The following is a 22592-nucleotide window of genomic DNA, read 5'->3' as shown; positions in this document are numbered from 1 at the left end:
CTATCTCTTGAGCTTTAAGAATTTTATTATATAACCCTCCAATTTTTAGCCAGTATTGGTTACCTATGTTCTCTGTTACTTCCTGCAATGACTTTAAGGACTCTCCTCTATACATATCTTGGACTATGTGATATCCCTTAGCACTAAGAATTTTCCACCATTTGGGGTCATCTATTGCCTCGTATATGCTTTCTAAGGGTGCCCACAGGGAGATCCTTTTTAACCATATAGGTTGCCATCTCCTCCATATGCCTAATGCCAATTTCCTGGGTCCTATTGCAGATTTCAGATCTTCCTTAACATTATTTGTAAAGATTCCAAATCTTCCTGCACCATTGTTGGCCTCGTCCTCAAATCTGATCCACTTTTGTTTATTTTTTGCTCCAATTTCTAGTAAAGTTTTTAATTGGACGGCTTCATAGTAATTATAAATGTTGGGGAGGCCCCACCCTAATTCTGATTTGTGGTTGTACACAAACCTCTTTTGTGTCCTCGATTTTTTACTTCCGAATATCCATTGTCTTATCTCACCATTCCATTGTTCCAATTGCTGTTTTTTTTATCTCTAGTGGGATGGCTTGGAAAAGATAACTTAGCTTGGGGACCCAGAACATTTTGGTAGCCTTGACTCTAGCTGTAATGCTTAAAGTTTTGTTTCTCCATCTTTTCATATCCTTTAGTATTTTATTCCATGTCTTCTTATAGTTGAATTCTGCGGTCTTGTTAATATTCCTATAGAGTTCAATACCCAGGTATTTTATTCTTTTAGAACCCAGGCCCATACCTGTTATGCTATTTCTTTCTTTTCTTTCAGGTAGGTTCACATTAAAGTACATTATTTCGGATTTTGTTATATTTGCCCCTAATCCGGAGTATTCCTCGAAATCTTCTAATATTATCTTTATTTCTTTTATCCCTTCCTTGGGATTTGTTATGATTACAATAATATCATCTGCAAACAAGTTAATTTTCATCTCCTCTTTCCCGGTCTTATAACCCTCTATCCTTCCACAGTTTCTTATTCTTTCCGCTAGTTGTTCTATAGCCATTATAAATAGGAATGGCGAGAGAGGGCACCCCTGCCGAACACCTCTGCATATTGGGAAGGGTTGGGAATGTTCTCCATTGACTCTTACCACTGCTGTTCCATCTTTATATAGTTCTTGTATTGCAAACCGATAAGCCTCTCCTATTCCATATTTAGTCATTATTTCCCATAAGAATTCCTGTGAGAGTGTATCGAATGCTTTAAAGACGTCTAATTTCACCCTGGGTGGCTCCCAACAGAATATTAAGAACACGATAAAACATCAAACATTAAAAGCTTCCCTAAACAGGGCTGCCTTCAGATGTCTTCTAAAAGTCAGATAGTTGTTTATTTCCTTGACATCTGATAGGAGGGCGTTCCACAGGGCAGGCGCCGCCACCGAGAAGGCCCTCTGCCTGGTTCCCTGTAACTTCACTTCTCAGTGAGGGAACCTCCAGAAGGCCCTCGGAGCTGGACCTCAGTGTCCGAACTGAACGATGGGGGTGGAAACGCTCCTTCAGGTATACTGGGCCGAGGCCATTTAGGGGTTTAAAGGTCAGCACCAACACTTTGAATTGTGCTTGGAAACGTACTGAGAGCCAATGTAGGTCTTTCAGGACGGGGGTTATATGGTGTTGGTGGCCACTCCCAGTCACAAGTCCAGCTGCCGCATTCTGGATTAGTTGTTGTTTCTGGGTCACCTTCAAAGGTAGCCCCACGTAGAGCGCATTGCAGTAATCCAAGCGAGAGACAACCAGAGCATGCACCGGTCTGGCAAGACAGTCTGCGGGCAGGTAGGGTCTCAGCCAGCTTTGTGAGAAAACATGTTCTTAGCATGCATTTCAGACCTGAAGATTGGCTAAGACTGCAGAAAGGAGACAGAGGTGCCAACTTGAATAAAATATTGGGGAGAGGGAAGGTAACCCCCGCATAATTGATCACAAAATGCGGTACACACACATCATTTGAATAGCAGTGTTCATCAACTTTGTGGGGCCCGCCCCTCTCAAATATTTTATTGGGGAGGGGGGGAGAGAAGGGATCTTGGCTCCTATGAATGGAGATGAGGAGGGAGCCCACAGGTATATCGTTTGAATGCACCCTTGATGAATGTTGTACAAGGGAGGAACATGGTCCGAGGGACCTCGCTCATGGTTAATGGGGGAGAAATTAACAATATGAGTCAAGGTGAGGTGTGTGAATGAAGCAGGGTGGTGTTGTGGCACATGCTCGCCGGTGTGAATTTCCTCAGCACAAATAACCTCCTTCTGATACATTTGCGTGATGACCCGGTGTGTTTTCAGAAGCACATTGTGTGAGGAGGCTCACGTGGGCAGAAAGCTAAAGAGGGTCTGAAGCTGAAATATATTTGTTCATGACGCAGAATGACTGTTTCCCCGAAGCATGATGATTTGGAAGCAGTTGCTTTGTAGCAGAGGTGTCAGTGAGTTCTTGTGCAAGAGGAGTGGAGTGGAGAGATATCCTTCTCTGTATACCAACTCCTGTTTGCCTTTGACAAAGGAAGGGCTGTTACTCCCCTGTGCCCTGGGCTAGTTTCTCTGTTCTCCAAGCCAGCCAGATAATGCCTAGGAAAACCAATCCTGCATTGTAGGACTGCCCCCCACCTTCAAAATCCCTCCAAATCTGAGTCAGATTTGTTTCTGGATATCCTTGGGATTCACCAAGCAAGCACAGAAGGTCTACTCCTGCTCCCCCAAGCCCACACGTTACTCAATAATAATAATATTACTATGCTACTAAAGGGGCCCCTGACCATCAGGTCCAGTCGTGTCCGACTCTGGGGTTGCGGTGCTCATCTCGCTCTATAGGCCGAGGGAGCCGGTGTTTGTCCGCAGACAGCTTCCGGGTCATGTGGCCAGCATGACAAAGCTGCTTCTGGCAAACCAGAGCAGCGCACGGAAACGCCGTTTACCTTCCTGCTGGAGCGGTCCCTATTTATCTACAGTACTTGCACTTTGATGTGCTTTTGAACTGCTAGGTGGGCAGGAGCTGGGACCGAGCAATGGGAGCTCACCCCATTGCAGGGATTTGAACCGCCAACCTTCTGATCAGCAAGCCCTAGACTCTGTGGTTTAACCCTCAGCGCCACCTGGGTCCCTACTATACTACTATTACTACTAAATTTTGTTTGTTTGTTTGTTTCTATGCCACACATCTGACTGGTTTGCCCCAGGTGGCTTCCAGCAAATTAAAACATCAATCATTAGAAACTTCCCTATAGAGGGCTGCCTTTAGATATGTAGTCAAAACAAAATAAATAAATCCTTCCAGTAGCACCTTAGAGACCAACTAAGTTTGTCATAGGTATGAGCTTTCGTGTGCATGCACACTTCTTCAGAATATGTAGATATGTAGTTATTTATTCCCATTTTGGCAACTGTCACCTTGATTTAAGGAGCCATTTGGCGCATAGCTTTTATATACAGTATCTGAGTTTCTAACACTGCCACCAACAGTTAGCCAGCATTTTGCATCCACCAGGCATGGCCAGCCCTCATGGGAATCCTTTACCCTGCCCTGCCTGCTTCACAGCCTGAATTTTGGAAACAGGCAATGCTGTTGCTGCTTGACTCATAACCCTTTCTACCATCATTTGCAGGATAGCGTCAAATGCTCAAAACTGTGCCTTTTTCAATGCACAGAATCACTTGGTTCTGTTGAGGCACGCCAGGCAGGAAATGAATATTTCAGCAAAGCAGCTGTCACCATATTCACTCCTGGTAGGATAAATTGCTGTTAGTTTAGAATGAATTATCAATTTGCTGTACACAGTTTCAAACATCACATCCCTTTGATGTTGTAACACAGATGCTATGTGCAGCTTGAATACAGAGGATGGGTTTCTACTTGCAATTAAGTAGTACACTCAGTGGTATAGCGTGGGGGGGGCACCACAGGGACAGTTGCCCCAGGCACACTTCTTTCACTGGGCTCCATTGAAAATGGGTTCTCCTGTGAACCAGAAAGTGACCTCTCCAGACAACGGAATGGCTCTTCTCTGCTTATCTCTGTGGCTGCAATCACCTGGGTGACGTTGACGCTGTTAGGCAGTTGAATGCACAAGTGTACACCATCTGTTTCCCACCTCCCTCAGCACAGCCCCGGGTACTGGCAACCCACGCTAGGCCACTGAGTACACCCCAGCAGGAAGTTGGGCCACACCAAGCAGCCACTTCCCTTGTTGTCTGCACATAAAGAATAAACTCCCAAAGGGTTTTATGTGATCTGGAACCCCATATACGTGAAGGCTTCCTCCAGAAGTTATGCTGCATGCTATGGGGGGGGCAAGGGGCCCAGCTTCCTGCTCATGTGCTCTTTTTACCCATGAATATGCCTGAATAAGGCTTGTGTTAGTCTAGATACAGTATATAGCCAAAAGGAATTGTTGAGTTTCCATTTACTCACAAAAGGAGCAGTGTTTGTACACTGTTTGCCCTTTACAAAGGATGGGGCATGTCTATGGGTGGATAGACTCAAACTTTGCTCAGGTTTGCTGGGGGTATGTTCGCATTTGTGGCTTAAAACTCAGTTGCATTTCAATCTGCATTTGCATTGTGTTTTTCACAGAAGGGAGAATGTCTTCGCCCAAAGTGCATGACCTTTTTGGTTCCCCTGCAAAAAAACAACAACAACACCCTACCCCGGAACTACAATTCTCAAATGTATGCACCATTCTGAAGTATGAAGTGAATGTGGCTTAAACTTTCAATGAGAGAGAGGAAAATGCTTCGAACAGGAAGCTACAGGATCAATATGGATTGTAGTGAAGGTCATGTGAAGGCAGCTTGCAAAACTCAAAGTGGGAGCACATTGGACGCAGATGTTTCTGTAAGTGCTCTTGTGCTCGAAGCCTCCTTTCAGGTTTCTCACAGCCACTGTGAGAACTGGATGCTGTGACAGGGACGTCCAACTCCCAATAGACTGTGATCTACTCACAGTATAAAAAAAAATGGTAATGATCTACCCATTGTTGTTGGCTGGACCAAAGTTGTTGAACTTTTTTTAGGAAGCCAAAGTTGCTTTCCTCGTTTTTTGGGAGGGGGAGAGGAGATCACTGAGGGGCCAAAGATCTACCAGGAACACCCCGTGATCTACCAGTAGATCACGATCTACCTGTTGGACATGCCTGCTGTATGAGATGAGCGGCTGGCCTGATCCAGCAGGCACTTATGCTCAGAGCAAATGATAATGTGAACATACCCTGGAGCAGATTAGCCACTCTACTCCTGACCAGCACCTGTTGCCTACACTTCAGTCATAGGGGCTCACATGCCTATGGAAATAAAACATTCCCAGTCCCCAAACTGGAAGCCACCTAGACGGAAAGAATGAAGAGGATCTCTCTTCTTTCTGTCAAGGTCATTTTTGTTGTTGAAAGCAACCAGTTCAAATGAATAAACAAAAGCAATTCCCCTCTTATCAGCATCGAGCTTCTGCTTTGCATGTCAGCTATTTTCCTCCAGAGAGTTAATTCTTTCTTCTGAGTGTTAGGCTTTGCTCCTTGGCTTTCACTTTCCTGCCCTAGCTTGACAAAAGGTTTTTAACACAACAGATTTTTATTTTTTTAAGCCACAACGTTTTCCGTTCTTGTTTCCAGGTGCTGTTTAGAATGGAGGGCGGTTAAAAGAGATATGGCTGCATTCTGTGCTGACACGGAAAGAATCTGGAGAATGACGGCCGACAAAGAGCCCTGAATTCAACAGCACAATCCTATACATGTCCAAAGTCCATTGAGATTGGTGGCGCACGCTCCCAGGTAAGTGGGTATAGGATTGCAGCCAAAGATCTGACTCCAAGTGCAGCCACACCCACACCATATATGGAAATGCCATGCCCACCAATCAGGGATGATGTTCTCATACCAACCAAACACACACACAGAGCCAATGAACTCACAGTCCCACCTTCCTGCCCCACAGCAGCCATGCCCACAGCTCTTCCATCCCACGGGCAGCAGTGACCCCAGTGCTGTGAGTCCCTGAGCATCCCTCCAGGCAGGACTAGACCAGGATATTTGGCCGGCTGAGGCAAAACAGAGAATTCCACCCCCTGCTTCTCCTCTTCTTCAGCTCCCCACCTCCATGCTGAAAGTGGTAGGGGAGCAAAATAAGGCCAGAGAGAGGCAAGCAGTGGAGGGTGCAGGGCTAGGTAATGTAGTACGCATGGGAGGCCAGATCTGCTGCCAGAGGTCACCGCGTCAACCACACCACATGGGCCCTGACTCCAGGCTCACTGTCTTCTGCCACACACTGCTCATAAACACTGCTTTGGAGTGCTGTCTGTCTTGGATGTTTTAGTTGAGATTCCTGCATTGCATAGATGACTCTTGGAGTCCCTTCTGACTTTACAATTCTAGACATAATGGGAAGGAAGGAGAAGTCACCCTACAGAGCACCAGAGTGGCTCACTTGGTAAGAGGCCTGCACAGAAGGCACACTTGTCCTTAGGACCAGGGTTCAAGACCCACTGTGGGGCAGCGGCCGGGAGAGAGAGAGACTCATTTGCAACACAACCAAACAGAAGTGCTAGGAAACACACTGATAACCGCACACTGACAACAATACCTTGTTCAACCCCCACCAGAGCAAATTGGGGGGGGGGGCAATCGTGTTCCCCTTTCTCATTACAAGTCGTGTCAGAGGCGAAAGAGACTTGAAACGCGCATTGCAAGCAGCCCCAGAACAATTCTCCAACCCAACCAACCAGATCTTCAAGAAAAGAAGTCCCACTGGACACTAACTGAAGCACACTCCTGTTGGCGCAGAACTCACTTGAGTGCATAAGGCACCCCAAGTCAGAGCCCTACTCAGGAGAAGGAATCGTGAGACTATGTGTTGTTAGAATCAAGGTCCCATTAGCATTCTAGAAGGGTTGGTGGAGCAGACAAGCTGAGGAGTTGGACCCTCAACTGCTGCTTGGTTGCTGATGTTCAATGTCTTCTGGACAGCTCCTTTTCTGCTCAGTGCGATGGCTGCTGCTGGACAGCTCCCCAATTTGGCTCCAAAGGCCAGTCACCATCCAGCCACAGGGGAACAAGGGTGTGCTGCTGGAAACAGCGGCCCTGTGTGAGGTTCCCTGCTCCTTCCTGGTAGCACCCAGTTCAACATGCAGTCACTCATCAAGGCTAGACGATTATGTGGAGCCAGATATGAGTCAACAGTGTGATGCAGCAGCAAAAAAAAGAGGCTAATGCTATTCCAGGCTGCATCAACAGAAATATAGCGTCCAGATATGGAAGCATGGGAAAGATAGTGGAACAAGGGATATAAAATTTACAGCATGTTATGGTTTAAGAGAAAATTATATGAAAATGATTTATCAATGGTATCTAACACCGAGTAAATTGGCAAAAATGTATAAATCTAAATCAAATAAGTGTTGGAAATGTAAAGAGAAAGAAGGTTCTTTTTAGCCTATATGGTGGTCTTGTAGTAAGGTTAAAGCTTACTAGGAAATGATATGTAATGAATTGAAAAGGATGTTTAAAATGACGTTTGTAAAAACAAAGAAACAAACCCAGAAGCTTTTCTTTTGGGAAAAATAGGGACAGAACTACCTAAACTGTCTAGAAACTTATTCATGTATTCTACTACAGCAGCAAGAATACTACTCGCCCCAAAATGGAAAGAAGCAGAAGTCCCAGCAAAGGAAGAATGGATACAGAAACTTATGGAATATGCAGAAATGGCAAAACTTACTGGAAGAATAAGAAATTAAGATAACAAACTTTTTATAAAAGAATGGAAATGGTTTATTTAATATTTACAGATAAATTGTAAACAGATAAAAACATTGGCAGGATTGTTGTAATAACCTGCAGTTTTATAAGAGTATATATTTAAAGTAGATGAATAAATGAGCAAATTAAGTAAATCTGGATATGCAGAAGATATTAAAAATAAATTTAAGGAACCACAGAAAGAAGGGGAAGGAAGTCAAATTTTGAAATGTTAAATTGGTTTTAAAACTAAGGAAATATATAAATTTAAAGAGATATAAATAAAAAACTAAAAGAAAAGAAATATAGTGTCCAGATCAAAGGAAGTAATAGTACCACCGTATTCCATGTACTGGAAACCAACCTTTGTATGGTTAATATTACCTTGACGTAGCAAGTGGTTTGTGGTGTACGACTGACCTGACTTTTTGGGTGATGCCATGCAATAGTGAGCTTCATAGCCAAATGGGGATTTGAACCCTGGCCTCCCAGGTTCTAGACCAGCACTCTAACCACTACACTACGCTGTCCCTTGAAAAAGCTATTAATGGGGAACAGGGATAATAGTAGCACACTTCAAAGAACTTGTACCTGTATTCGTGTTTCGCATCCTGGATCACAATTCTGCAAAGGGCATTGTTAAAAACTATTGAAGAAAAAGTAAAAGCATGCTGTTTCTCTGATCCAATTAACCTTGTCTATAAAAAGACTCTTAAAACACCTCCCACACAGAAAAGTAGCAGAAGCAATGTGGTTGTGATAGCAGTACATAATTAAGAAACATGCAGCTGTTCAGTAAGATAACCCTTTTTTTTGTACACACACCAAAAAACCAGCTCTTCTTGCATTTCTGTAAATATACCTGCTTGAAAAATTTCAATTTATTAACAGTGCAGTCCTGTTCAATGAGATTTGTTCCCTAGTAAGTTTGTGGGTGTGTATAAGAGGGTGGCTTAAAGCTTTTTTAATTTTTGCATTCTGGCCTATCCTGTTAGCCTACTGTTCTTGCACCTCAAGGCTACCTGGTGTTCAAAGATTGTTCAGTGATGTATTTGCATATATGGTTTATGTATATCTTGTTTTTCAACTACAGCTAACAACATTTATAAAATGTAACAGACACGTCAGTTTGCACTGGAGCTGTACTCAAAAAACCCAAAGAACTTATCCCACTGTTCCTTCGCACAGGGAATGGGATTGCCTGGGGGGGGGGCAGTCTTAACAGAATGAGGCCCAGATCTTGCCTAAAATACCGTATTCACTCAAATCTAATGCTCACCTTTTTCGGCCAAATTACATTGCGAAAATCAAGGTGCACATTAGATTCGTTGGCACATTTACATCTGCCAGCAAATACTATTTTTGGTTTCAAGGTTCTGAAAATTGAGGTGTGCATTAGATTTGATAGTGCATTAGACTTGAGCAAATACGGTAAAGTCCTCCACCCAAGGCATTGTTAAACTATGGAACTCCCTCCCACAGGAGGCAGCGATGGCCACCAACTTGGGTGGCTTTAAAAAAGGATTAGACAAATTTGTGGTGGGCGAGGTGATCAATGGCTATGATGAGCCACAATGGCTATGTTTTAGCTCCGCTGTCAAAGGCATATATGCCTTTAAATACCAGTTGCTGTCTGATGGTGCCTGCAGAGGTAGATTTTGCGTGGTTGCCTTTTTATATATATATAAAAAATGAAGTTGTTAGTGAAACAAGCTGAGTGAATTGCAAAGTAAGAACTGTTATAAGAAAAACTGCTCCTCTTTCCTTATGGGGTATACAGGAGCCCCTATAGCAGGGTTCCCAAACTAAGGCCCGGGGGCCGGATGCGGCCCAATCACCTTCTAATTCCGGCCCGTGGGTGGTCCGAGAATCAGCATGTTTTTACATGAGTAGAACGTGTCCTTTTATTTAAAATGTATCTCTGGGTTATTTGTGGGGCATAGGAATTCGTTCATTTTCCCCCCAAAATATAGTCCGGCCCCCCACAAGGTCTGAGAGGCAGTGGACTGGCCCCCTGCTGAAAAAGTTTGCTGACCCCTGCCCTATAGAGTCCTTTTAAGCTTCCCTATCGGTAGGAGAAAAGAGAGGCCAACCAGAGTACATTGAGAAGTATATCAAGAAGCAAAGCGGCTAGGAAGCCTGATCTTTATTAAAGGAACTGTTGCAACAGGGTCCCCACTCACCACACGCAGGAGGGAGGAGAACCCTGAACAATGGTGCACAAGCCCTTTATATAGACTTTTGAAATTGACCACCCTGTAATTCAGGATACCCCCTTCCCCAAAAAACACATCCTACATACATCACAGAAGGAGGCAGTCTACAGCAGAAATTCTGTCTGCCAAGATACCTGATAATGGTTACTGATTGCACTACCTGGGCAGTCTGGCCTTTCTTTTGTGATGGTTGATACTTTAGTTCTTGAATCCAGGTCACAGGCTCACCCTAAGCAGAATAAGGTCCGTTATCTGACTGTTGACTCAGGACCCTAAACTGTGATTTTATATTTAATTTTCACTTTCTTCTGTGCATATTGTAATGTTCTCTTGCTGTTATGACCATTGGCTGAGGTGAATAAAGTTTCTATTCTATTCTATTCTATTCATACAGAAATACGCCCTTATTAAGACAGGATTTGCAAGCAAAAAGACAATGGCAAGGATTTCCCCATTTGCCTCCCTTACTGCAGAGGAATATCTGAGGTCATTGGGAGAGTCAAAATGGCTTCAGGATTGCTCTCCCATACTATTTCAGACACATGGTTCATATATTTAGATAGGTGTGCATTTATGAATATTTATTCTCATTTATTTGAGACCTTAAAATTCTTATAACAGAATGGTTTGGTTTATGGGAGACTACTGCTCCACTGCTCTTGTACAGAAGGGATTTGTGATTATTGTAAGGTGGAATTATGAAATTCCACACTGAAAGAGACAGCACTGGTTATCCTTTTTTTATCACCATGGTGTTTCCCTGGCTCACCACATGAAATGCTGTTTGAATGCTGTTTAAATATGGTAGGGTTCATCAGACCATGTGCTAAAAAACACAGTCACAGTGGTTACCATGCATTCTGTTACCAAAGGGTTTATAACCTTTCTTGGGTTCAGCTCCTGCCAATTGCAGTCCCATCTTGCAAAGTAGCCAACCACCCTAACCCTATTAATTTCAGTGGACTTACTCTGAGTAGGACTAGCATGGGCTACAGCCCACCATCCCTATTTAATGGGATGGTGACCCGAGACAAAAATTAAAAATGAATTAAAGGCTAACCTGTTGTGAGTCTGAATCTGAAATCTGATCTTCCAATGGGGTGGCCATGTATCTTACTTTACAGAAGACAAGCCTGTATTTGAAGGGCCGTCTGACCCAAGTGTGGTTTAAAGTTAAAGAACGGTAAGAAGGGAGAACCAAGGGCCTTCTTGGCTTTGCTCACCAATCACCTGGCCACAGCCTTCCCCACAATGGTGAGATGCATTATATCTCTATTAAATTATAGCCATTGGGTTGCACCCAGTGTACAGTGTTTACCTCGGTTCTAGAACGAAATCCATTCCAGAAGCCCGTTCAGCTTCCAAAACGTTCGAAAACTGAGGCGTGGCTTCTCATTGGTTGCAAGAGCTTCTTGCACTCAGCGGAAGCTGCATCGCACGTTTGGGTTCCAAAAAGCGTTTGAAAACGGAAGCATTCCAGGTCTTCGGTGTTTGAGAACCGAAACGTACAACAACGGAGGCGTTCGGGATCCGAGGTTCCACTGTACTCTCACTGAAAATAATGGACATAATCTAATTCCAGTGGGGTCTACTCTGAGTATAACAGGCATAGGCAAACTCGGCCCTCCAGATGTTTTGAGACTACAACTCCCATCATCCCTAGCTAACGGGACTAGTGGTCAGGGTTGATGGGAATTGTAGTCCCAAAACATATGGAGGGCTGAGTTTGCCTATGCCTGGAGTATAACTTAGTTGAATACAACCCACAATTTCTTAATGTGTATCCAGGGCCGGCTCTAGGGGTAGGCCGGGTGGCGCGGGGCGCCACTGCATGGCGAAACCGCGCTGCGCCTGCCCACCAGCCGCGGGAAGAAACGGGGCGGGGGCGCTGGAGTGATCCGCACACCACGGCGCCAGGGCGCCTGACCCGCTTAAGACGGCCCTGTGCGCATCTCTCATCTATCTATATCTATCTATCTATCTACCTCTGTAAAAAGCACTGGTCTTACCATATGTACATTTTTTGCATATTTATGTCTTCTTTTGTCATCTTTCTTTTGGTGATGCGTTACTTCCTTTCTGGCAATGCATAATCAGCAATCTCATCTCCCCAGTTCCTATCCAAACTTCTATCCAGTACAGCCTATCAGTTCCCTTGATCCCACCCTGAGATCCCCAGATGCTTTGAAGCTGCCCTTTATTACAGGTAAGTTAACCTTTAGAAGATGCTTCCATGCTCAATTGGCTATATACTGCACAGCGCCATATCAGAGGTATATGAAACTTAGGCCTCTGTCTAGATCACATATCCAAGCTAACACATTTGGAGCCTGAAAAACATGCTTTCAATACAAAGATAGCCGACATGTTTCTAAATACTGTTGTCAGCAATAGCCTACCCTCCTCCCATTTTATACTGCAATTACATCTCTCAAGCAGTGAAGCTGGAAGCACAGGTGGTGAGCAGGTACAGTAACTGCTATACAGGGCATATGTTAGGGAATGATTGCTTCAAAGGTTTAAATCAGCATGCCATCGGTGTCAAACTTAATAAATCTCACTGATTCTATAATGCTTGTTCTGCTGCAGGATTTGACTAAAGGGCTCTCCTTTTCACGTAAGAATGCATACATTTTCTTGGATGAAAAGTTCCTACAATGCTGCCAGCTCTGAGGGTCTCTGGAAAACCTATGCTTGCCAGGCTGTTATCTAACGTTGACGTAATTAGCTATTTTTGTTACATGATTACACTGAAATTAAGAATCTAATTCTGTTAACCATATTGTGCTTCTTAACAGTGCCCTGTTTAATAAGGAGGATATTGATTTAAAGGCCAAACAAATTTTGACTTTTTAAAGGCAGCGAATCCATTCATTGTGGCATATTGGTTTCAAAAGAATTCTGAATCACCTGCACTCTTGCGTAATCTGGAGGTTATGCATCATCAGGGCCCCCCCCCATTTTCTACTGGGATTATTGCACTAAAAATAGGTGTGGGTGTGGGTTATGGGATGCAGAATTCATTCGCTGAAAAATAGACATTAAAACCAGCAATGGCTCCGTGTAACGGTTTATTCATATGAGGCCTAATCTGTGCAGTTCGTGAACCACTAAAATGGTCCTACCTTAGCATTATTTGTTTATTTATTTTATTCATGCATTGCATTTATATTCCACCTTTCCTCCAAGGAGCATAAAGTGGCACACATGGTTCTCTTCCTCCTCATTTCATCCTCATGGCAAGCCTACAAGATATCATGAGAGAGACTGTGACTGGCCCAAGGTCACCCAACACTTTTCATGGATGAGCAGGTATTTGAACCCTGGTATCCCAGGTCGTAGTCCAACACTCCAACCACTTCACCACACTAGCTCTCCAAATCACTATAACATCTACTACAAATTCATGGAGTGTAAGTTCATCAGTGGCTACTGAGAGGCTGTAAAGGTAAAGGTAAAGGGATCCCTCACCATTAGGTCCAGTGGCGACCGACTCTGGGGTTGTGGCGCTCATCTCGCATTATTGGCCGAGGGAGCCGGCGTACAGCTCCCAGGTCATGTGGCAGCATGACTAAGCCGCTTCTGGTGAACCAGAACAGCACACAGAAACGCCGTTTACCTTCCCACTGTAGCGGTACCTATTTATCTACTTGCACTTTGACGTGCTTTCAAACTGCTAGGTTGGCAGGAGCTGGGACCAAGCAACGGGAGCTCACCTCGTCATGGGGATCCGAACCGCCGACCTTCTGATCAGTGAGCCCTAGGCTCTGTGGTTTAACCCATAGCACTGGGAGGCTATATGTTCCCTCAAAGATTGGCTCCGAATATGAGTTGCTGGGGAACAACAGCAGGAGAATGCTCTTGTCCTTTAAGACCCTGCTTGTAGGCTTCCCGTAGGCATCTGATTGGCTGCTGTGGAAAACAGGAAGCTGGAGTAGGTAGGCCTTTGGGCTGATCCAATGGGGCAAATGGGAGTTGCAGTCCAAAACCAAGTTGAGGAAGGCTGGTCTAGAGCAAATTGAGTTATATGCAGTTATGCTTACTTAGAATATTTATCTGACTCAGTATCTATCCCAGAGTGATTTTTCCCTTGAGATTGTGGCAGCAGCCTAAAAAGGTTTCTCCTCCCCACATCTTCAGTAGGCATTAACAGAATTCTGATTTTTATAGTTTTAACTGCTTTCTGGGGCTGGGGGTTTGTTGTCTTGAGTTACTTGTACACCGCTTGGAGACAATGCTAATGAAAAAGTATAGAAACTGTCAAATAAGTTGCTGGTGGTCAGCCATTTTCAATTTGTACTTTGGTAGTATAATGTTTTGCATGGGTTAAAAGTGTAGGTAATGCATCCTTTTCTGACCTAGTGGCCTCCAGACATTGTTGCACTGTGATTCCCATCATCCCTGGCCATTGGTCAATTTGCTAGAGTTGATGGGAGTCGTGATCCAAAGCATCTAGTCCAGTGATGGCCAAACTTGGCCCTCCAGCTGTTTTGGGACTACCACTCCCATCAACCCTCACCACTGGTCCTGTTAGCTAGGGATGATGGGAGTTGTAGTCCCAAACCACCTGGAGGGCCAGGTTTGGCCACCACTGATCTAGTCCAAAGGTTGGGGGAGGCTGATGTAGTGGTGTTTCCTACCTAACTAATGAGAGAACAGGTTGTGAGCACGAAGAGGAAGAACCACGGGAAAGGTGGGAATGGGGCCTGTTGGTAATGGCTGGACCTGAGGAAAGAGATGTGAGTGCACATTAGAAGAGCCTGCTGGATCAGGCCATTGGCTCATCTAGTCCAGCATCCTGTTCTCAAAGTCCCCAACCACATGCCTGTGGGACATGGGCGTACCCAGGATCAAAACTAGGGGGGGGCAAGGGGAGGGGCCAAGGCACGGAAGGGGAGGGGCCACAAAGTGGGCGGGAACAGCGAACTCGCGCTCCGCCGGGCTGTGCCCCTCCCTAGCAGCAGGGCTGGTGGGCGGAGGCGGAGCCCAGCCCAGCGGAGCGCGAGTTCAGCGTTCCCGCCCGCCGCGCCGCGCTCTCTGGTTCCCCGCCGCGCTTGGCCTTGCCAGAGGGCGCGACGGGGAGCTGGAGGGAGGGCGCAGCGCGGCGGGCGGGAACGGCGAACTCGCGCTCTGCCGGGCTGTGCCCCTCCCTAGCAGCAGGGCTGGTGGGCGGAGGCGGAGCCCAGCCCAGCGGAGCGCGAGTTCGGCGTTCCCGCCCACCGCGCCGCGCTCCCTGGTTCCCCGCCGCGCTTGGCCTTGCCTGAGGGCGCGCCGGGGAGCTGGAGGGAGGGTGCGGCGCGGTGCGGCGGGAATGGCGAACTCGCGCTCCGCCGGGCTGTGCTCCGCCTCTGCCCACCAGCCCTGCTTCTAGAGTAGGGCAGCTGCCCTAACTTGCCGCATGGTGGGTACGCCCTTGCTGTGGGAAATCCTCTCCACTCCTGTGGTTTCCAGCAACTGGTATTCAAAAGCATTACTGCCTTCAGCCATGGAGGCAGAGGATCACCATCATGGCTAGCAGCCAATGATAACTTTATAAGCCATGAGGAAGTACTGTACAAAACAATTCCAACTGTGTCAGGTGTGGTTTGAACTAGGGACTTGTTGACTCACAGCTCACACTCTTGTCTACTGCATGACATCACCCGTAAAGTCAGGTCTGTTGTACACCACAAACCGCTTGCTACGTCAAGGTAATATTAACCACAAAGATACTCAGCAGTGGCCATTCATAATGAGGAGGTCATGTTGAGTAACCTGCTCTGCTTGTACCAGCATGTTGTTGTTGTCACAAGACTGAGTTGCAGAATTGGGTGGAACGAGTTAGAGGATCTACTACGTCATTATCAATCACACCTTCAGTTGATTCAATATTCAGTAAACCTTTGGTGGAAGAGATCTAAGAAGTGCAGACCAATCCAGATCATAGCTGCCAAGTTATCCCTTTTTTTAAGGGATTTTCCCTTATGCTGAATAGGCTTCCTTGCGAGAAAAGGGAAAACTTGGCAGCTATGATCCAGATGATATTTAACAATGATGGTTTTACTGTCAGCTTATAGGGCTGGAGATTTTTGAAGAGAGAACACAGCCTTGGGGCCAGGACTATCTCCAAATTTGAACCCTGTATTTGGGAAGAGCAATCTGACTCTCACAAAGATAAGCAGGTGAGGGTCTCATCAGTGGGGCAGGCCGGCCCGTGAGGCAAGGCGAGACAACCGCTTCAGGCGGCAGGATCCACAGGGGCAGCAGATCTTTTATCAGTACCTGGTTGGGTGACCACCTGGAAACCACAAATTTGCATACACCACCTTGGGCGTCATGCTGGAAGAAAGGTGGGGTGTAAATATTGTAAAAATAAAAATATTGCCTGTCAAAGGATGCGGCTTCTTAAACGTGCCCGAACTGCAGCAACCTTTTTTTTTAAGCAAATCACGCACCGCTGTAGAAGCTGCATCTCCTCTCTCAAGACGCACCCCATCCCTGCAGTCGCCACGATTGGCGGAACTGGCTGCCAATCGCGGAACTAAATTCCTCGGCATATACGGTAACACACGGTGCAGCACACCTTCGCCGATCTTTTTTTTTTTTTAAGATACTGTAAATGTAACGGAGAGGCTTCATTGGTCGTTCCGCCTGCCAATTCCGGACCAAGCCCGCCCTTTGACTCCTGCGAATCCGATTGGCCAAGCCCCGGCTTTGCCCATCGAGCCGGCTCCAGCCGAACCCGTCATCGCCGCCTCCTTCTCCTCCTCGGGAGCGGACCTGGCGCCGGTTGGCGCAGAGGCGTGCCAATCTCCTCCCGCGCCCCGCCCCGCCCTCTCAGGTAGCCCGGAAGATGGCGGCGGCGAGAGGCGCTGTCGCTGCTGCTGTCGCCGGTGCGGACGTCTGGGCTGCGTGAGGCGAGCGGGAATATTTCACCCCCGCTCCCACCCTCCTCCTCCTCCTCCTCCAGCTGCTTCCGCTTCTTTATCGCTGTTTCGGCGGGAACCGATGCCGGGGACGGCCTTGCCGCGAGGGCTGAGGGGAGACGCGGAGGGCGCCGGCAGGCCTGGCGGCGGGCGGCGCTGAGGGCGCGATGCGGGGCAGGCGCCGGCGGCGGTTCCGGGGGGCCAGCGGGCGGCTGGGCCGGCCTCTGCCCCCCTGGCTCGGCCTCCTCTTCTTCGGCTTCCTGTCGGCGTTGCTGGGAGGCGGCGAGGCGGCTCCTCTCCCGCAAGCAGGTGCAGGTGAGAGAGAGACCCCGGGAAGCGGGCGAGGGGGTCGGATCCTGTTCAAGGTGCAGACCCAATGGCAGGCCAGGAGAGAAGCATAGGAAGCCAGACAGGCGACCTCTCTGGATTGGGCCCATGTTTGGGGTAGACCCACTGACGTTACTTAAGCCTTCAGTTCAGCGGAGGGTTGAGTGTGGGGAAAGGGGCAACCTCTAGGGTTGGGCCCAGACACCCCTCATATTTAAAGTAGGCCAATTGCTGGCCGTGGGGCTTGAGCTGCTGAAGGCAAGAAGGAACATAGGAAAGGTAAGGGGGTGGAGAGACAGGGAGGCAGCCTCTGGGTTGCCTACCCCCCCCCCCACGTCACTCATATTTAGGGTAGACCCACTGACATCAGTGGGGATTCAGCTGTTAAGCTGCTGCCCCACTGAAAACAATGGGGCTATGCCAGCCTTTAAGTCCAGCTGAATCTGGCTCCAGCTCTCGCTGTGTTAAAACTGATATCATAAGATGAAACCCAGGTGATAGTGGATGTGATGGGGTGGGGGTGCCTGGTGGCACTTTAAATGCTAATTGAATTGTTAGTGGCAAATTTTTATTTCCTTTTTGGTGGCCTGGAGGCCTTGTAGCTGTGTGTGTGTGTGTGTGTTTTATATAAAGTATTTATCTCCTTTCCCCTGCCATTAAGGAGCTCAGGGCGGCAGGCACGGTCGTCCTCTCTTTCCTCCTCAGTTTTATCTTAACAAGGACCTTCTGAGATAGGCTAGGCTGGTCCAAGGTTACCTGAGACAGTTAGGCAGTTTTAAACAATGGAGCTGATGGCCCTATTGGGAAGGGGTGTGTGTCCCTCTTTAGATGGTATTGCATTACTTCAGTCACTTCAGAATAAGGTAAGCTACTCCTCTTGGGTTGAGGGGCCCTTCTGTTCACTTCTGCCCCCAATCTTGCCTTGGTAGCACTGGCAGTGACTGCTGTGACTGAATGGAAATGTGAACATGTGTCTTTTCAGGCCTAGTCCAACACTCATAATGGCACTGTGTATGTCATTATTGTTTATACCTCATGATATTGTACCATATAACATTATTATTATACCTCAATATCATCGTTTATACATAGATGATAGACATAAGTCCCTGCTTCGCAATAGGGAAACAGAGGGAGAGAGATGAATGTTGGAAATGCTGTCTCTGTACACACTTCTGTATCTCTCACAGTTGCAATTGCACACAGGCATAAAGAAAAATGAGGTAAAAGGAAGGCTATGTTGTCAGCTGTTACTGTTAAGAATGACCACTGTTCTTATTTCATATGCAAACTTAGCTCTTGTGTAGAAGTTTCACAGACCTAATATGCCTCTTGCATTTAATGGTTGTATGGCCTCGTTTACATTTTCTCTTGTACCTTTGTGTTTGGTATATGAATAACAGACAACCATGCCTTTGGAGTGAAAGTTCATGAAAACTGCTGCAATAAATCTTTTACAGATGCAATAAGGCTCTTTGCCCATCATGTATGTAAGAGATTCCCATATATGTGACCGCCAGTATTCATAGATGATCAGAATCAATTTCCTTTTTCATATACAGAACATAAGGATTTCTCTCTTGTTGGGCAAAATTTCCCTGTGCTTGTTCTGACTGTATACATAATGTGTCTAATAGTGTAGTTGAAGCTGAGATATGATGGCTTAGACCATGGGTCCTTTTAATCCTTCAAATAAATCCCACAAGGTGGGCATAAAGACACAATCCCTCCCTTACTGTTTGTTCCCTGCAACTGTCCTTTAGTGCCATATTGCCTGAACCTGCTGATAGTCCTATCCTTCATGAATTTATCTAATCTTTCAAAAGCCAATTTTAAAGCCACCCTCCAGAGAAGCCACTGGCCATTGCCACATCTCATGGATATATATTCTTCAAGGAAATTACACATTGTAAAGGAGTAATTTCCAGAGGTGTTTCAAATGCCAGTCTCTCCAAGGGGAAGAACTGCTTTACAGATAAGGCAGTTGGATCTGTTTTGCCCTTTTGATGGAGTAATCTTCTGTCATGTCTATATCTGTATATCTTGGACATTATTATTGGTCTGAAACACAGTTGAAATTAAATATACATTTCTGCCAGTATGTATGGCATTTCCTCTACAGTTTTTCCTAAGCTATTGGATCTTTGTTGTTGTTGTTGTTGCTTCCAGCAAAAGTCATTCCACGCTTACATCGAGGTTATTGGAATGAAGTTTATGGAGTAAGAATGCCACACAGGCACAAAACATTTTATTTGTGTAAAAAAAGTGGTCAACAGCAGCTACTCTGCTAGACAGGAGGAGTATCTATCAGTTTGAGATTAGCAGCACCCTGATGTGTTTCAGGGGTTTGTGTGTAAGCAAGAGTGAAGGGAAACATGAAGCACAGTGGCAGAGCTTTCACTTGGAGCCTCTTGTGTCCACAAGGAAACAGGAAGTGCAGTTACCTTGAAACTGACAAAGCTGAGCTGCTACTTGTTTGTTGCCTGAGAAATTTATTTCAGTTTTAAAGTATAATTTCCTTATAACAATTTCCCCCTTAATTCTGTGGAGACTGGTCTTTTAGGGAAAATTGGGCACTGCCCCACCAACCCCAGTTTACTGTCAGCCAGCCCCCACCTGCCTGCCTTCTTACTTACACAGAGGGGCTTTTACTGACGTCATCCTCCTTAGTTTCAGTGTTCCCTTGTAGAACTCAAAAAAGAGGCGGGGGACAAAAGTAGCATTAGTTGGCTCTGCCTGTCATGGGTTTTAGCCCCACCTACTATTTGGGCTCCCTGCCTTCTGTGCTACAGGTCCCAATGACACCAACCACCACTGCCTACAATAAAGCTACAGTTCTATGCAAACATAATTGGGAAGTGGGAGTAAGCCCTATTTAACACAGTGGGCCTTACTTCCAAGTATACATGCATTGAACTGAGCTGCTGGTTTACGAATGCTAACTGTGTCACACTTGAGTAATTTAAGCTGTAAGAATTGCCTCTCTTCTGGTTCGGTGCTATGGTGATCAGATGTGAGGGAGAACAATGCTCCAGACCCTTTATTTAATTGAGGGTTTTAAGCAGGTATAGCTTTTACTGTACTTCTGTATGGCAGTTTCCTCAGCTGGTTCAGCTTGTTGTATGTAAAGCTGTACCTCTTGAACTTCCCTCTTGTATGCCACTATTATAGGCAGAGAAGCCTTGTCGTCCTCTTCATCTGGTCCGCTAGAAATAGTGCTTGCAGTCACTGAAGTGAACGGCATTCTCAATTCCAAATGCTAAGAGAAAGTCCATTCTGCTACCAGGTGGTCAAAGGGCACTTTCACATGACACAGAAAATCACCTTTGAGCCTTCTGTGTGTGCATATATATGCTGTAGTGTGGAATAGAAATGAAAAGAGCTGCATTAAAACGAACTGGTGGGGGGGAGGCATAGCTGCCAAGTTATCCCTTTTTTAAAGGGATTTTCCATTATGCTGAATAGGCTTCCTCGTGAGAAAAGGGAAAACTTGGCAGCTATGGGGGGAGGGTGTTTGCACTGTAGGAAATACTTTTTTAAAAAAATGTGTTGGGCGTGGGACTCCCCCATGTTTTATTAAGGGGTAATGATCCTGAGAGTGTTCCCAGGAGGTTGTAGTTATGGAGAGCACAGGTGTTAGAATTGCTGTGAAGAACTGTGGAAATAAAAGGAAGGAAGGAATAGGTGAAGTAGCAGTACTGCAACTAAGCTTGTGCAGAATGCTTTACCGAAAAAGCACAGCAAACGTTATCTGAATTAGGAGCAGAGCCTTCAAATCAAATGTAAGACTTCTAGGCAGGTTTGAATCCCATCATGGAAGTGCTAAGAGCGAAAAAAGTTGTCCTGTATATAGTCAGACCTTTGTCCACCTAGCTCTATATTGTTAATTGACTGGTGTGGATCTCCAGTCTTTACCTGTCGTACCTTGAGATGTCAGGAATCTAACCTGGAACTCATAGAATCATAGAATTGTAGAGTTGGGAGGGACCCTGAGGATCATCCTTGCAATGCAGGAACATGCAGCTGTCCCATACGGGAATCGAACCTGCAACCTTGGAATTATCAGAATCATGTTCTAACCAATTATGCTTCGCATGCAAAGCATGTGCTCTACCACTGAAGTACATCCCTTCTCTGGTATGATTACATAGAGGAAGAATCAATGGAATAGCTGAGCAGAGGCTTCTTTTACAGTGGAGGTAGCTAACATGGTGCTCTCCCAGTGTTGTTGGACCCCAGCTCCCTTCAAGCACCAGACAGAATGGTCAGTGATACCTGGAGAGCACTACGTTGGCAAAATGGGAATGTGGTGTGGCTGGACACAAAGTATTGTAAACTTCAGCCGGTAGGATGCTGTGTTTTGTAAGAAAGAGAATATATGTCCAGAAGCAGTAATCATCATTATTTCTTTCCCAGGTATTACTTTCTCAGCTGAACTCACTTATGCACTCAGAGTTGCTCTGTTGTCTAAGGAACAGCATCATGTGTGCTGATCATATGTTCATGGTCTCTCAAACATCACGTTCATGTCATGCTAAAATAAATGTTATCCCTAATCTCTGTGTTACAGGCCTTGATGATTTGGATGGCTCCTTCCCAGATTTTAGTCATACATAACTGCTGTAACCTGCTGAGTTTGAGAGGCATGCAGTAGTATTCTTTCCTTACCGTGACTTTAATCTTGGGCCTGGCACACATTGTACGTTGCAGAGTCCTTTCCTGCTTACTGTTAGTATAATCTTTTGTTCCTCTCTGCTGCTGCAGTTCTTTTGCATATCTTCTCTGCCACTTCTATTGGATTGCATCCTTTAAGCGTAGTATTTTTCTCCTGTGTACATATACCTCATGCTACAGCATAGGCTTAATGGCTCATAACTGGCGCTCAGGTTTTCTTTTTGAAGACTTCTGCCAATTTGAATTATATCTCCCCATTCCAACAATAAGCTTTAAAACCAAAAGCATGAAGACATTAAAGTACTGTATTCTATTTACAATATGAAATATTAGAACCTAGTTAAAATGACTTGGCTGTGGCTATTAAAAGCCAGTCCAAGCAGGGTAAGTCTTATACTGTATCAGGGGTCGGGAGCCTCTGGCCCTCTTAAGTCCTGCTGGACAACACCTCTCATCAGACCTACCCAATGGCCATGCTGACTGGTGCTGCTGAGAGTTGTGGTCCAACAGCATCTGGAGGGCTGCTGGATTCCCCACCCCTGTCTTTGCAGTGTTGCTGGAAAATATTCAAGCTTGAATTAGAAAGGAACTACCACATTTGTTACATAGCTACTGAGGGTCCCACATGTTCAGTCATGACATACAGGTGTTGATTAATTAGGAGAGCACCCTTAGTGCCTGTCTATAGTTCATGTACAGCTTTA

General features: G+C 45.8%; 1 protein-coding gene across 2 annotated transcripts in view; it reads left to right on the top strand.

Annotated features, from left to right (window-relative positions):
* Positions 1 to 16794: 16794 nt before the first annotated feature.
* LMTK2 (lemur tyrosine kinase 2) overlaps positions 16795 to 22592 on the top strand; it is a 45557-nt gene continuing 39759 nt past the window's right edge. For both annotated transcript variants that reach the window (XM_035131628.2, XM_060282499.1), the window contains exon 1: positions 16795 to 17202. In XM_035131628.2, the coding sequence (XP_034987519.2) occupies positions 17055 to 17202 (148 nt within the window). In that variant the 5' untranslated portion in view covers positions 16795 to 17054. The remainder of the gene's footprint in view (positions 17203 to 22592) is intronic.

Source organism: Zootoca vivipara, chromosome 14, assembly GCF_963506605.1.
Source record: "Zootoca vivipara chromosome 14, rZooViv1.1, whole genome shotgun sequence".
In the NCBI taxonomy this organism is placed as follows: domain Eukaryota; kingdom Metazoa; phylum Chordata; class Lepidosauria; order Squamata; family Lacertidae; genus Zootoca; species Zootoca vivipara.
This window is presented reverse-complemented; position numbering and strand designations above follow the sequence as displayed.